Genomic DNA, 15,178 nt, shown 5'->3' with positions numbered 1-15,178 from the left:
TGGGTTCCACACTGGCGCTACATACTCAAAGACAGGCTTGATATATATCGTATATAGGGCTGTGAATGACTTTCTTGAGACTCCTGAATGCCACTCTTGGATCTGTCAAAGGAACATTGGTTGCAGAGGTAACTGTGTTGTTGCAAGTCTCTGTGGTGATGTACCAGGCACTCTTCTCACCCCTGGATCTTTAACCTTCACTGACGTCTTCAGTCTTTGTCCCCCCCCCTAGACTGTACTCCATTACTGGTCTTCTTGTAACTCACCCCAAGTTTCATAACCTTGCAATTACTGAGGTTGGGCTCTAATAACCACTTCTCAGTCCAATCCTGCAGCTTGTCCAGGTTTGTATGTAGCATCACACACACCTGACAACAACAACAAGAAAATGAACGTACAACTAAAAACATCTTTCCAAGAACAAGAAAAAGGACAGGAAAACAATGACAAGAATAAGAAAGACGTAACAACAACAATAAGAACAATAACAAGACTAAGAAAGATCCAAGAACAGGAACAAGAACACGATATATGACCGTGAAACATGATATATGACAGTGTAACATGATATATGACAGTGTAACATGATATATGACAGTGTAACATGATATATAACAGTGTAACATGATATATGACAGTGTAACATGATATATGACAGTGTAACATGATATATGACAGTGTAACATGATATATGACAATGTAACATGATATATGACAGTGTAACATGATATATGACAGTGTAACATGATATATGACAGTGTAACATGATATATGACAGTGTAACATGATATATGACAGTGTAACATGATATATGACAGTGTAACATGATATATGACAGTGTAACATGATATATGACAATGTAACATGATATATGACAGTGTAACATGATATATGACAGTGTAACATGATATATGACCGTGTAACATGATATATGACAGTGTAACATGATATACGACAGTGTAACATGATATATGACAGTGTAACATGATATATGACAGTGTAACATGATATATGACAGTGTAACATGATATATGACAGTGTAACATGATATATGACAGTGTACCATGATATATGACAGTGTAACATGATATATGACAGTGTAACATGATTTACGACAGTGTAACATGATATATGACAGTGTAACATGATATATGGCAGTGTAACATGATATATGACCGTGTAACATGATATATGACCGTGTAAAATGATATATGACAGTGTAACATGATATATGACAGTGTAACATGATATATGACAGTGTAACATGATATATGACAGTGTAACATGATATATGACAGTGTAACATGATATATGACCGTGTAACATGATATATGACGGTGTAACATGATATATGACAGTGTAACACGATATATGACAGTTTACCATGATAAATGACAGTGTACCATGATATATGACAGTTTACCACGATAAATGACAGCGTACCATGATATATGACAGTGTAACATGATATATGACAGCGTAACATGATATATGACAGTGTAACATGATATATGACAGTGTATCATGATATATGACAGTGTAACATGATATATGACAGTGTACCATGATATATGACAGTGTACCATGATATATGACAGTGTAACATAATATATGACAGTGTAACATGATATATGACAGTGTAACACGATATATGACAGTGTACCATGATATATGACATTGTAACATGATATATGACAGTGTACCATGATATATGACAGTGTAACATGATATATGACAGTGTAACATCACATACACATTACACGGTGCGGGTCCATACTACACTGCGTGGGTCCCCATTACACTGTGTGGGTCCAAACTACACTGCGTGGGTCCCCATTACACGGTATGGGTCCCCATTACACTGTGTGAGTCCATACTACACTGCGTGGGTCCATGTTACACTGTGTGGGTCAATACTACATTGCGTGGGCTCCCATTACACGGTGTGGGTCCTTATTACACTGTGTGGGTCCATACTACACTGTGTGGATCTCTATTACACTGTATGGGTCCCCATTACACTATGTGGTCCCCATTACAGTGTATGGGTTCCCACTACACTGTGTGGGTCCATACTACACTGTGTGGGTCCCCATTACAATGTGTGGGTCCCCATTACACTGTATGGGTCCCCACTACACTTTGTGGGTCCCAACTACACTGTGTTGGTCCATACTACATTGTGTGGGTTCCCATTACACGGCGAGGGTCCTCATTACACGATGTGGGTCTCCATTACACGGTGTGGTTCCCCATTACACGGTGTGGGTCCCCATTACACGGTATGGGTAACCATTGCAATGTGTGGGTCCCAAGTGCACTGTGTGGGCCTCAGCTACACTGTGTGGGTTCCAACTACACTGTGGAGGTATATTACACTGTGTGGGTTTCCATTACACTGTGTGGGTCCCTGCTACACTGTATCGGTTCCCACTACAATGTGTAAGTCCCCACTATACCGTGTGGGTTTCCACAACACTGTGTGGTGTCCCCACTACACTGTGTAGGTCCCTAGTACACTATGTGAGTGTCCACAACACTGTGTGCGTCACCACAACACTGTGTGGGTGCCCACAACACTGTGTGGGAGCCCACAACACTGTGCGGGTGCCCACACAGTAACACTGTTCCACAACACTGTATGGGTCCCCACAACACTGTGTGGTTCCCCACAGCACTGTGTGGGTGCCCGCAACACTGTGTGGGTCCCCACAACACTGTGTGGGTCCCCACAGCACTGTATGGGTGCCCACAACACTATGCGGGTCCCCACAACACTGTGTGGGTCCCCACAACACTGTGTGGGTGTCCACAACACTGTGTGAATTCCCACGATACTGTGTGGGAGCCCACAACACTGTGTGAGTCCCCACAACACTGCGTGGGTGCCCATAACACTGTGTGAGTCCCCACGATACTGTGTGTGTTCCCACTACACTGTGTGGGTCCCCACTACTCTGTGTGGATCCTCACTACTCTGTGTGGGTGCCCACAAAACTGTGTGGGTCCCCACTACCCTGTGTGGGTCCCCACAACACTGTGTGGGTCCCCACGATACTGTGTGGGTCCCCAACACTGTGTGAGTCCGCACTACAGTGTGGGTACGCACAACACTGTGTAAGCCCCCACAAAACTGTGAGTCCCCACTACAGTGTGGGTCCCAACAACACTGTGTGAGTCCCCACAAAACTGTGTGAGTCCCCACTACAGTGTGGATCCCAACAACACTGTGTGAGTCCCCATAAAACTGTGTGAGTCCCCACTACAGTGTGGGTCCCCACAACACTGTGTGAGTCCCCACAAAACTGTGTGAGTCCCCACTACAGTGTGGGTCCCCACAACACTGTGTGGGTCCCCACAACACTGTGTGAGTCCCCACAAAACTGTGTGAGTCCCCACTACAGTGTGGGTACCCACAACACTGCGTGAGTCCCCACAAAACTGTGTGAGTCCCCACTACAGTGTGGGTCCTCACAACACTGCGTGAGTCCCCACAAAACTGTGTGAGTCCCCACTACAGTGTGGGTCCTCACAACACTGCGTGAGTCCCCACAAAACTGTGTGAGTCCCCACTACAGTGTGGGTCCTCACAACACTGCGTGAGTCCCCACAAAACTGTGTGAGTCCCCACTACAGTGTGGGTCCCCACAACTTATGCTTAAATTGACGATTAACATAGACGGAGTTTCGGTCTTGAACCATTATGAAGGCCCAACTTTTCGATCCTTGACTATCATCAAGACCCGACGTTTTGATTCTAGACCATCATGAATGGCCGATGTTTCAGGCTGTCCAGGAGCGAAACGTCAGCTAGCTTTTCCCTCTCATTTGTGTGTTAGTTAATTGGAAATGATGAGAAATGATCATGTTCTCACTGCTCATATTGATCATGTTCTCACTGCTCATATTGATCATGCTCTCACTGCTCATATTGATCATGTTCTCACTGCTCATATTGATCATGCTCTCACTGTTCATATTGATCATGTTCTCACTGTTCATATTGATCATGTTCTCACTGTTCATATTGATCATGTTCTCACTGCTCATATTGATCATGTTCTCACTGTTCATATTGATCATATTCTCACTGTTCATATTGATCATGTTCTCACTGTTCATATTGATCATGTTCTCACTGCTCTTATTGATCATGTTCTCACTGTTCATATTGATCATGTTCTCACTGTTCATATTGATCATGTTCTCACTGTTCATATTGATCATGTTCTCACTGCTCTTATTGATCATGTTCTCACTGTTCATATTGATCATATTCTCACTGTTCATATTGATCATGTTCTCACTGTTCATATTAATCATGTTCTCACTGCTCTTATTGATCATGTTCTCACTGTTCATATTGATCATGTTCTCACTGTTCATATTGATCATGTTCTCACTGTTCATATTGATCATGTTCTCACTGCTCTTATTGATCATGTTCTCACTGTTCATATTGATCATATTCTCACTGTTCATATTGATCATGTTCTCACTGTTCATATTGATCATGTTCTCACTGCTCTTATTGATCATGTTCTCACTGTTCATATTGATCATGTTCTCACTGTTCATATTGATCATGTTCTCACTGTTCATATTGATCATGTTCTCACTGCTCTTATTGATCATGTTCTCACTGTTCATATTGATCATGTTCTCACTGCTCATATTGATCATGTTTTCACTGCTCATATTTCATCAAGTTCATGAATGAGAGATATATATGCAACACTTACTTATCTTTGCAACATTTTAGGTAGCTTTGCAACACTAAAATATTTTTGCAACACGTAGGCCTCTTTACAGTACTTAGATATATTTGCAACACTTAAGTATCCTAGTCTCTTTGCAACACTTAAGTATCTTTTGGAACACCTGGATATCTTTCTTCTGAAGACGTTTCGCCAGAGAATAACTCTTAATTCAACATAGATAGTGTTTGGTGGTGTTGAATCTTAGACAGGGAAGGTAGTCAGTTCCTTGGCCTACGACATGTTTTAATTCACGTTATAGATTAGACGCGAAAAGATAATGTTTTTGTTGAAAGAAATAGTATTTGTTGTAGTTGTTGCTTTCTGTATAATGTGTATAAAAAGTTTTTTTTTAATTGTTTATATGATGTGGAGGAGACTACAACTCTCAGACGAGGAAAAGTTTGTCCTGGAGATTTCAACGCCACAGTAGAAAATGATCCATGCTAGAGTTGTGCGCCAGAGGCTCTCTCTCAGTGGTTCTGGAGATTATAATCCCCGCTGCCTCTCTTATCTTTTAGTGGTCCTGGAGACTGTGACCTTCCACTCCTTGCTCTCACTCCAGGACTCTTAGAAGGAACATGAAAAGTGACAAGACAAACAATTGTTAAGAGTCGCTCATGAAGGAGCACGACATAGTAATTTCCAGCCGTTTTAGTGTAGGGAAAGACGCTAGTGGTGAATTCTTACCTTGATTCCTTGGTCTGGAGGAATGACTTGGTCTGGAGTGGTCCTAGCCAGGGGTGAGGAGAGCTGGGTCACAGATGTGTCACACGGCAGTGCCTGGGTCACATCAGGTGAACTATGATCAAGCTCCTTGTGGGCATCCACTTGGCACACCATATTGTTGTACATCACTAAGCTTTGAGACACCAGCATATCTCTCTCACACTTCTGAGACACCAGCATATCTCTCTCACACTTCTGAGACACCAACATATCTCTCTCACACTTCTGTGACACCAGCATATCTCTCTCACACTGATCGTTGCTAGGTGAGGTCATTACGGTCTTAGGTCCCAAACTTTTTATCTAGACATTTCAAATCACTATTCGGGTCGTTTGATCTTATCCTGTGGCACTGATATCACTGGGCGGGGAGGGTCAATCTTTGGCACTGGGTCTGGCATGTACGTAAGTAGCATCGAGCCAGTGTACGTGCGCATGGAGGGCGGGGGGAAGGGGTACACATGGAGCGTGTGTACACAGAGGCTCCCACGCAGCTACTGGACTAAAACACACACTCGGCCCTGCACACCAGGAATGAGGTCAACGCTAGGGCAGGTCAACGCTAGGGCAGGTCAGCGCTAGGGCAGGTGGAGGCCAGAGGTCTTAGGGGACTGTGATTCTTGGAGATCCCCGCCCTGGCCGCCACACTCGCCCTCCAAGCCTCCACACTCACTGCAGCGGTGGTCTCCAGCAGGATAGGAAGGGTCCAGCGGTGCTACCTGCCACGGACGCACGAGGACGGGAGGGATGGCGGCAACGCGACCAACCTGGATGCGGCCAGATCACAACTCTTAACTCTTGCGGCCCAAGAGTATCCCCTGGCCTGACCCCAGTGCGACCCCGCCAACACTCACACTCCATCAAACTCCACCAATAAAACACATTCATCCCTCACTTTCCCCTGACACGGGAGTCTCCTCCTCACTGATGTAAGATTTACCAAACATCTTAGCATCATTTACACACATCAAACGTCGCAACGTCACCAGTCACAACAAACGCAAATATAAAACCCCGTGGAAGTCAGTTGCAGGCTGGAAGGCCCCACGTGATTGGCTGGATAATGCGGGTAGGCGGCGCATCTTTCCCCCCAGGCAGCCATTGAACGAGACGTGAATAGCAAGTACCCACCGGGGACTCAGTCACCGCTGGACCGCTAAGGAGGTAGCATGCTGCTGCTTACCTGCTCCACCACCTCTCCCTCTCACCATGACCACCTCCAGGTATCTTGTCTTGATAAATGTTCCTTATGGAGCTCGACAACTGATAGTTAGAGCGGAGATTTGAGACGAAGGTGAGGAGACTTGTGTTGGAATTGATTTAGATAGCAACAGGTGTGAAGGAAGGTGATAATGAGGAAGAGGAGGGGGGAGGAGCAGGAAAGACAGTCAACAACATCTTCACCTTCGAGTGAAAGTCGCCACCACTTCTGCCATGACTGCTGCCATCATTGCTGCCATCACTGCTGCCATCACTGCTGTCATCACTGTTGCCATCAGTGCTGCCACCACTGCTGTCATCACTGCTGCCATGACTGCTGCCACCACTGCTGCCACCACTGCTGCCATGACTGCTGCCATCACTGCTGCCACCACTGCTGCCATGACTGCTGCCATCACTGCTGCCACCACTTCTGCCATGACTGCTGCCATCACTGCTGCCATCACTGCTGCCATCACTGCTGTCATCACTGTTGCCATCACTGCTGCCATCACTGCTGTCATCACTGTTGCCATCACTGCTGCCACCACTGCTGCCATCACTGCTGCCATCACTGCTGCCATCACTGCTGCCACCACTGCTGCCACCACTGCTGCCATCACTGCTGCCATCACTGCTGTCATCACTGCTGTCATCACTGCTGCCATGACTGCTGCCATCATTGCTGCCATCACTGCTGCCATCACTGCTGCCACCACTTCTGCCATGACTGCTGCCATCACTGCTGCCATCACTGCTGTCATCACTGCTGCCATCACTGCTGCCACCACTGCTGCCATCACTGCTGCCATCACTGCTGCCATCACTGCTGCCATCACTGCTGTCATCACTGCTGCCATCACTGCTGCCACCACTGCTGCCATCACTGCTGCCATCACTGCTGCCATCACTGCTGCCATCACTGCTGCCATCACTGCTGCCATCACTGCTGTCATCACTGCTGCCATCACTGCTGCCATCACTGCTGCCATCACTGCTGCCATGACTGCTGCCATGACTGCTGCCATCACTGCTGCCATCACTGTTGTCATCACTGCTGCCATCACTGCTGCCACCACTGCTGCCATCACTGCTGCCATCACTGCTGCCACCACTGCTGCCATCACTGCTGCCATCACTGCTGCCACCACTGCTGCCACCACTGCTGCCATCACTGCTGCCATCACTGCCACCACCACTGCTGCCACCACCACTGCTGCCATCACCACTGCTACCACCACCACTGCTGCCACCACCACTGCTACCACCACCACTGCTGCCACCACCACTGCTGCCACCACCACTGCTGCCACCACCACTGCTGCCACCACCGCCAATGCTGCCACCACCACTGCTGCCACAACCACCGTCACTGCTGCCACCAACACCTCTACTATCCTCACCACCACCATGGAGAGAGAGAGAGAGAGAGAGAGAGAGAGAGAGAGAGAGAGAGAGAGAGAGAGAGAGAGAGAGAGAGAGAGAGAGAGAGAGAGAGAGAGAGGTGCTTTACGAGCCTTCTTACACAAGCTTACTATCAACATTAAGCTGGACTAAGCTTTCTGAGCCTTCCCACACAAGCTTACTAACAACATTAAGCTGGACTAAGCTTCCTGAGTCTTCCCACACAAGCTTACTAGCAACATTAAGCTGGACTAAGCTTTCTGAGCCTTCCCACACAAGCTTACTAGCAACATTAAGCTGGACTAAGCTTTCTGAGTCTTCCCACACAAGCTTACTAACAACATTAAGGTGGACTAAGCTTTCTGAGTCTTCCCACATAAGCTTACTAGCAACATTAAGCTGGACTAAGCTTTCTGAGTCTTCCCACACAAGCTTACTAACAACATTAAGCTGGACTAAGCTTTCTGAGTCTTCCCACACAAGCTTACTAGCAACATTAAGCTGGACTAAGCTTTCTGAGTCTTCCCACACAAGCTTACTAGCAACATTAAGCTGGACTAAGCTTTCTGAGTCTTCCCACATAAGCCTACTAGCAACATTAAGCTATACTAAGCTTTCTGAGTCTTCCCACACAAGCTTACTAGCAACATTAAGGTGGACTAAGCTTTCTGAGTCTTCCCACATAAGCTTACTAGCAACATTAAGCTATACTAAGCTTCCTGAGTCTTCCCACACAAGCTTACTAGCAACATTAAAGGGATAAAGGGTTAAAGGGATAAAGGGTGGACTAAGCTTCCTGAGTCTTCCCGCACAAGCTTACTAGCAACATTAAGGTGGACTAAGCTTCCTGAGTCTTCCCCCACAAGCTTACTAGCAACATTAAGGTGGACTAAGCTTCCTGAGTCTTCCCCCACAAGCTTACTAGCAACTTTAAGGTGGACTAAGCTTCCTGAGTCTTCCCCCACAAGCTTACTAGCAACATTTAGCTGGACTAAGCTTTCTGAGTCTTCCCACACAAGCTTACTAGCAACATTAAGCTGGACAAAGCTTCCTGAGTCTTCCCACACAAGCTTACTAGCAACATTAAGCTGGACTAAGCTTTCTGAGTCTTCCCATATAAGCTTACTAGCAACAATAAGCTGGACTAAGCTTCCTGAGTCTTCCCACACAAGCTTACTAGCAACATTAAGCTATACTAAGCTTCCTGAGTCTTCCCACACAAGCTTACTAGCAACTTTAAGGTGGACTAAGCTTCCTGAGTCTTCCCCCACAAGCTTACTAGCAACATTTAGCTGGACTAAGCTTTCTGAGTCTTCCCACACAAGCTTACTAGCAACATTAAGCTGGACAAAGCTTCCTGAGTCTTCCCACACAAGCTTACTAGCAACATTAAGCTGGACTAAGCTTTCTGAGTCTTCCCATATAAGCTTACTAGCAACAATAAGCTGGACTAAGCTTCCTGAGTCTTCCCACACAAGCTTACTAGCAACATTAAGCTATACTAAGCTTCCTGAGTCTTCCCACACAAGCTTACTAGCAACATTAAGGTGGACTAAGCTTCCTGAGTCTTCCCGCACAAGCTTACTAGCAACATTAAGGTGGACTAAGCTTCCTGAGTCTTCCCCTACAAGCTTACTAGCAACATTTAGCTGGACTAAGCTTTCTGAGTCTTCCCACACAAGCTTACTAGCAACATTAAGCTGGACTAAGCTTCCTGAGTCTTCCCACACAAGCTTACTAGCAACATTAAGCTGGACTAAGCTTTCTGAGTTTTCCCACATAAGCTTACTAGCAACATTAAGCTATACTAAGCTTCCTGAGTCTTCCCACACAAGCTTACTAGCAACATTAAGCTGGATTAAGCTTCCTGAATCTTCCCACACAAGCTTACTAGCAACATTAAGCTGGACTAAGCTTCCTGCGTCTTCCCAAACAAGTTTAATAGCAACATTAAGCTGGAGTAAGCTTCCCGAGTCTTCCTTCATAAGCCTGAGCTGGCACCGTCAAGCCTGAGTCAGCTTCCTGGGAGTCAGGTTCTCCCAGCTTATGCTAACATAACGAGGATTTCCTAAGGCAGGGCACATTTCCGTGGTACCATACTACCCCACCAGACCTGGCGAGTACCTGGCGAATAGCACCACGAGACTTGGCGAGTACCTGGAGAATAATACTACCAGACCTGGTGAGTACCTGGCGAATAACACCACCAGACCTGGCAAGAACCTCGAGAGATTAACAAGTATTCAATACCAGGATAATCTCTCTCTCTCTCTCTCTCTCTCTCTCTCTCTCTCTCTCTCTCTCTCTCTCTCTCTCTCTTTCTCTCTATTCAAGTGCACACACACACACACACACACACACACACACACACACACACACACACACACACACACACACACTGAGAGGTATCTCTCAATCTTATCTCTCCCCATTTTCTTGTCTCCTCGCCCTAATGAGAACGAATAGGCAACGGGAGGAGAAATATGACGACAGAACACGCAGAGGAAGAGACGGAGACGAGAGAAGAAAATCAGAAATATTTTAAAATAAAGAAAAGAAAATACTCGCGTCTCTTTCTCGGTGTATTTTTATGTGTGTGTGTGTGTGTGTGTGTGTGTGTGTGTGTGTGTGTGTGTGTGTGTGTGTGTGTGTGTGTGTGTGTGTGTGTGTGTGTGTGTGTGTGTGTGTGTGTGTGTGTGTGTGTGTGTGTGTGTGTGTAAACAGAGGTTAGATAAGAAAGTTTTGCAGCTTAAGAAAGAGTCTTACACAGATTGTTTACTGGGTAACGTGAACGATGTTTCAGGTATAGATTGTCTTTTGTTTTTATCCTATAAACAGCTGTTGCACGAGCATTGTTTTTCCTGTTGGGCAGGAGAGTGCAGGCAGCAGTGAGAGAGTGCAGGCAGCAGTGAGAGAGTGCAGGCAGCAGTGAGAGAGTGCAGGCAGCAGTGAGAGAGTGCTGGCAGCAGTGAGAGAGTGCAGGCAGCAGTGAGAGAGTGCTGGCAGCAGTGAGAGAGTGCAGGCAGCAGTGAGAGAGTGCTGGCAGCAGTGAGAGAGTGCAGGCAGCAGTGAGAGAGTGCAGTCAGCAGTGAGAGAGTGCTGGCAGCAGTGAGAGAGTGCAGGCAGCAGTGAGAGAGTGCATGCAGCAGTGAGAGAGTGCTGGCAGCAGTGAGAGAGTGCAGGCAGCAGTGAGAGAGTGCTGGCAGCAGTGAGAGAGTGCAGGCAGCAGTGAGAGAGTGCAGGCAGCAGTGAGAGAGTGCAGGCAGCAGTGAGAGAGTGCAGGCAGCAGTGAGAGAGTGCTGGCAGCAGTGAGAGAGTGCAGGCAGCAGTGAGAGAGTGCAGGCAGCAGTGAGAGAGTGCAGGCAGCAGTGAGAGAGTGCTGGCAGCAGTGAGAGAGTGCAGGCAGCAGTGAGAGAGGGCAGGCAGCAGTGAGAGAGTGCAGGCAGCAGTGAGAGAGTGCAGGCAGCAGTGAGAGAGTGCTGGCAGCAGTGAGAGAGTGCAGGCAGCAGTGAGAGAGTGCAGGCAGCAGTGAGAGAGTGCTGGCAGCAGTGAGAGAGTGCAGGCAGCAGTGAGAGAGTGCTGGCAGCAGTGAGAGAGTGCTGGCAGCAGTGAGAGAGTGCTGGCAGCAGTGAGAGAGTGCAGGCAGCAGTGAGAGAGTGCAGGCAGCAGTGAGAGAGTGCTGGCAGCAGTGAGAGAGTGCAGGCAGCAGTGAGAGAGTGCTGGCAGCAGTGAGAGAGTGCAGGCAGCAGTGAGAGAGTGCAGGCAGCAGTGAGAGAGTGCAGGCAGCAGTGAGAGAGTGCAGGCAGCAGTGAGAGAGTGCAGGCAGCAGTGAGAGAGTGCAGGCAGCAGTGACAGAGTGCTGGCAGCAGTGACAGAGTGCAGGCAGCAGTGAGAGAGTGCAGGCAGCAGTGAGAGAGTGCAGGCAGCAGTGAGAGAGTGCTGGCAGCAGTGAGAGAGTGCTGGCAGCAGTGAGAGAGTGCTGGCAGCAGTGAGAGAGTGCAGGCAGCAGTGAGAGAGTGCAGGCAGCAGTGAGAGAGTGCAAGCAGCAGTGAGAGAGTGCAGGCAGCAATTAGAGAGTGCTGACAGCAGTGAGAGAGTGCAGGCAGCAGTGAGAGAGTGCAGGCAGCAGTGAGAGAGTGCAGGCAGCAGTGAGAGAGTGCAGGCAGCAGTGAGAGAGTGCAGGCAGCAGTGAGAGAGTGCAGGCAGCAGTGACAGAGTGCTGGCAGCAGTGACAGAGTGCAGGCAGCAGTGAGAGAGTGCAGGCAGCAGTGAGAGAGTGCAGGCAGCAGTGAGAGAGTGCTGGCAGCAGTGAGAGAGTGCTGGCAGCAGTGAGAGAGTGCTGGCAGCAGTGAGAGAGTGCTGGCAGCAGTGAGAGTGCTGGCAGCATTGAGAGAGTGCAGGCAGCAGTGAGAGAGTGCAGGCAGCAGTGAGAGAGTGCAGGCAGCAGTGAGAGAGTGCTGGCAGCAGTGAGAGAGTGCTGACAGCAGTGAGAGAGTGCTGGCAGCAGTGAGAGAGTGCTGGCAGCAGTGAGAGAGTGCTGGCAGCAGTGAGAGAGTGCTGGCAGCAGTGAGAGAGTGCTGGCAGCAGTGAGAGAGTGCAGGCAGCAGTGAGAGAGTGCTGGCAGCAGTGAGAGAGTGCTGGCAGCAGTGAGAGAGTGCTGACAGCAGTGAGAGAGTGCTGGCAGCAGTGAGAGAGTGCTGACAGCAGTGAGAGAGTGCTGGCAGCAGTGAGAGAGTGCTGGCAGCAGTGAGAGAGTGCAGGCAGCAGTGAGAGAGTGCTGGCAGCAGTGAGAGAGTGCAGGCAGCAGTGAGAGAGTGCAGGCAGCAGTGAGAGAGTGCAGGCAGCAGTGAGAGAGTGCAGGCAGCAGTGAGAGAGTGCAGGCAGCAGTGAGAGAGTGCAGGCAGCAGTGAGAGAGTGCAGGCAGCAGTGAGAGAGTGCTGGCAGCAGTGAGAGAGTGCTGGCAGCAGTGAGAGAGTGCAGGCAGCAGTGAGAGAGTGCAGGCAGCAGTGAGAGAGTGCAGGCAGCAGTGAGAGAGTGCTGGCAGCAGTGAGAGAGTGCTGGCAGCAGTGAGAGAGTGCTGGCAGCAGTGAGAGAGTGCTGGCAGCAGTGAGAGAGTGCAGGCAGCAGTGAGAGAGTGCAGGCAGCAGTGAGAGAGTGCTGGCAGCAGTGAGAGAGTGCTGGCAGCAGTGAGAGAGTGCTGGCAGCAGTGAGAGAGTGCAGGCAGCAGTGAGAGAGTGCAGGCAGCAGTGAGAGAGTGCTGGCAGCAGTGAGAGAGTGCAGGCAGCAGTGAGAGAGTGCTGGCAGCAGTGAGAGAGTGCAGGCAGCAGTGAGAGAGTGCAGGCAGCAGTGAGAGAGTGCAGGCAGCAGTGAGAGAGTGCAGGCAGCAGTGAGAGAGTGCAGGCAGCAGTGAGAGAGTGCAGGCAGCAGTGACAGAGTGCTGGCAGCAGTGACAGAGTGCAGGCAGCAGTGAGAGAGTGCAGGCAGCAGTGAGAGAGTGCAGGCAGCAGTGAGAGAGTGCTGGCAGCAGTGAGAGAGTGCTGGCAGCAGTGAGAGAGTGCTGGCAGCAGTGAGAGAGTGCTGGCAGCAGTGAGAGTGCTGGCAGCATTGAGAGAGTGCAGGCAGCAGTGAGAGAGTGCAGGCAGCAGGCAGCAGTGAGAGAGTGCAGTGAGAGAGTGCTGACAGCAGTGAGAGAGTGCTGGCAGCAGTGAGAGAGCTGCTGACAGCAGCAGTGAGAGAGTGCTGGCAGCAGTGAGAGAGTGCTGGCAGCAGTGAGAGAGTGCTGGCAGCAGTGAGAGAGTGTGCTGGCAGCAGTGAGAGAGCTGCTGCTGGCAGCAGTGAGAGAGTGTGCAGTGAGAGAGTGCAGGCAGCAGTGAGAGAGTGCTGGCAGCAGTGAGAGAGTGCTGCAGGCAGCAGTGAGAGAGTGCTGAGGCAGCAGTGAGCAGAGTGCTGCAGGCAGCAGTGAGAGAGTGCTGACAGCAGTGAGAGAGTGCTGCAGGCAGCAGTGAGAGAGTGCAGTGAGAGAGTGCAGGCAGCAGTGAGAGAGTGCAGGCAGCAGTGAAAGAGTGCTGGCAGCAGTGAGAGAGTGCAGTGAGAGAGTGCAGGCAGCAGTGAGAGAGTGCAGGCAGCAGTGAGAGAGTGCTGGCAGCAGTGAGAGAGTGCTGGCAGCAGTGACAGAGTGGCAGCAGTGCTGGCAGCAGTGAGAGAGTGCAGGCAGCAGTGAGAGAGTGCAGACAGCAGTGAGAGAGTGCAGGCAGCAGTGAGAGAGTGCAGGCAGCAGTGAGAGAGTGCTGGCAGCAGTGACAGAGTGCTGGCAGCAGTGAGAGAGTGCAGTGAGAGAGTGCAGGCAGCAGTGAGAGAGCTGGCAGCAGTGAGAGAGTGCTGGCAGCAGTGAGAGAGTGCAGGCAGCAGTGAGAGAGTGCTGGCAGCAGTGAGAGAGTGCAGGCAGCAGTGAGAGAGTGCAGGCAGCAGTGAGAGAGTGCAGGCAGCAGTGAGAGAGTGCAGGCAGCAGTGAGAGAGTGCTGGCAGCAGTGAGAGAGTGCTGGCAGCAGTGAGAGAGTGCTGGCAGCAGTGAGAGAGTGCTGTCAGCAGTGAGAGTGTCAGCAGTGAGAGTGGCAGTAGTGAGAGTGGCAGTAGTGAGTGTCAGCAGTGAGAGTGGCAGTAGTGAGAGAGTGCAGGCAGCAGTGAGAGAGTGCAGGCAGCAGTGAGAGAGTGCAGGCAGCAGTGAGAGAGTGCAGGCAGCAGTGAGAGAGTGCTGGCAGCAGTGAGAGAGTGCAGGCAGCAGTGAGAGAGTGCTGGCAGCAGTGAGAGAGTGCAGGCAGCAGTTAGAGAGTGCAGGCAGCAGTGAGAGAGTGCTGGCAGCAGTGAGAGAGTCCTGGCAGCAGTGAGAGAGTGCAGGCAGCAGTGAATGAGTGCAGGCAGCAGTGAGAGAGTGCTGGCAGCAGTGAGAGAGTGCAGGCAGCAGTGAGAGAGTGCAGGCAGCAGTGAGAGAGTGCTGGCAGCAGTGAGAGCAGCAGTGCTGGCAGCAGTGAGAGAGTGCTGGCAGCAGTGAGAGAGTGCTGGCAGCAGTGAGAGAGTGCAGGCAGCAGTGA

At 49.7% G+C, this 15,178-nt stretch overlaps 1 protein-coding gene across 1 annotated transcript in view; it reads right to left on the bottom strand.

Moving 5' to 3' along the window:
• LOC128700824 (uncharacterized) overlaps nucleotides 1-6,703 on the bottom strand; it is a 72,690-nt gene extending 65,987 nt beyond the window's left edge. Inside the window, exon 1 of the mRNA XM_053794275.2 lies at nucleotides 5,448-6,703. Within this exon, the coding sequence (XP_053650250.2) occupies nucleotides 5,448-5,762 (315 nt within the window). The 5' untranslated portion in view covers nucleotides 5,763-6,703. The remainder of the gene's footprint in view (nucleotides 1-5,447) is intronic.
• Nucleotides 6,704-15,178: the final 8,475 nt, after the last annotated feature.

This window comes from Cherax quadricarinatus, chromosome 56 (assembly GCF_038502225.1).
Source record: "Cherax quadricarinatus isolate ZL_2023a chromosome 56, ASM3850222v1, whole genome shotgun sequence".
Lineage (NCBI taxonomy): Eukaryota > Metazoa > Arthropoda > Malacostraca > Decapoda > Parastacidae > Cherax > Cherax quadricarinatus.
Note: the sequence above shows the minus strand (reverse complement) of the source record. Positions and strands in the feature narration are given on the sequence as shown.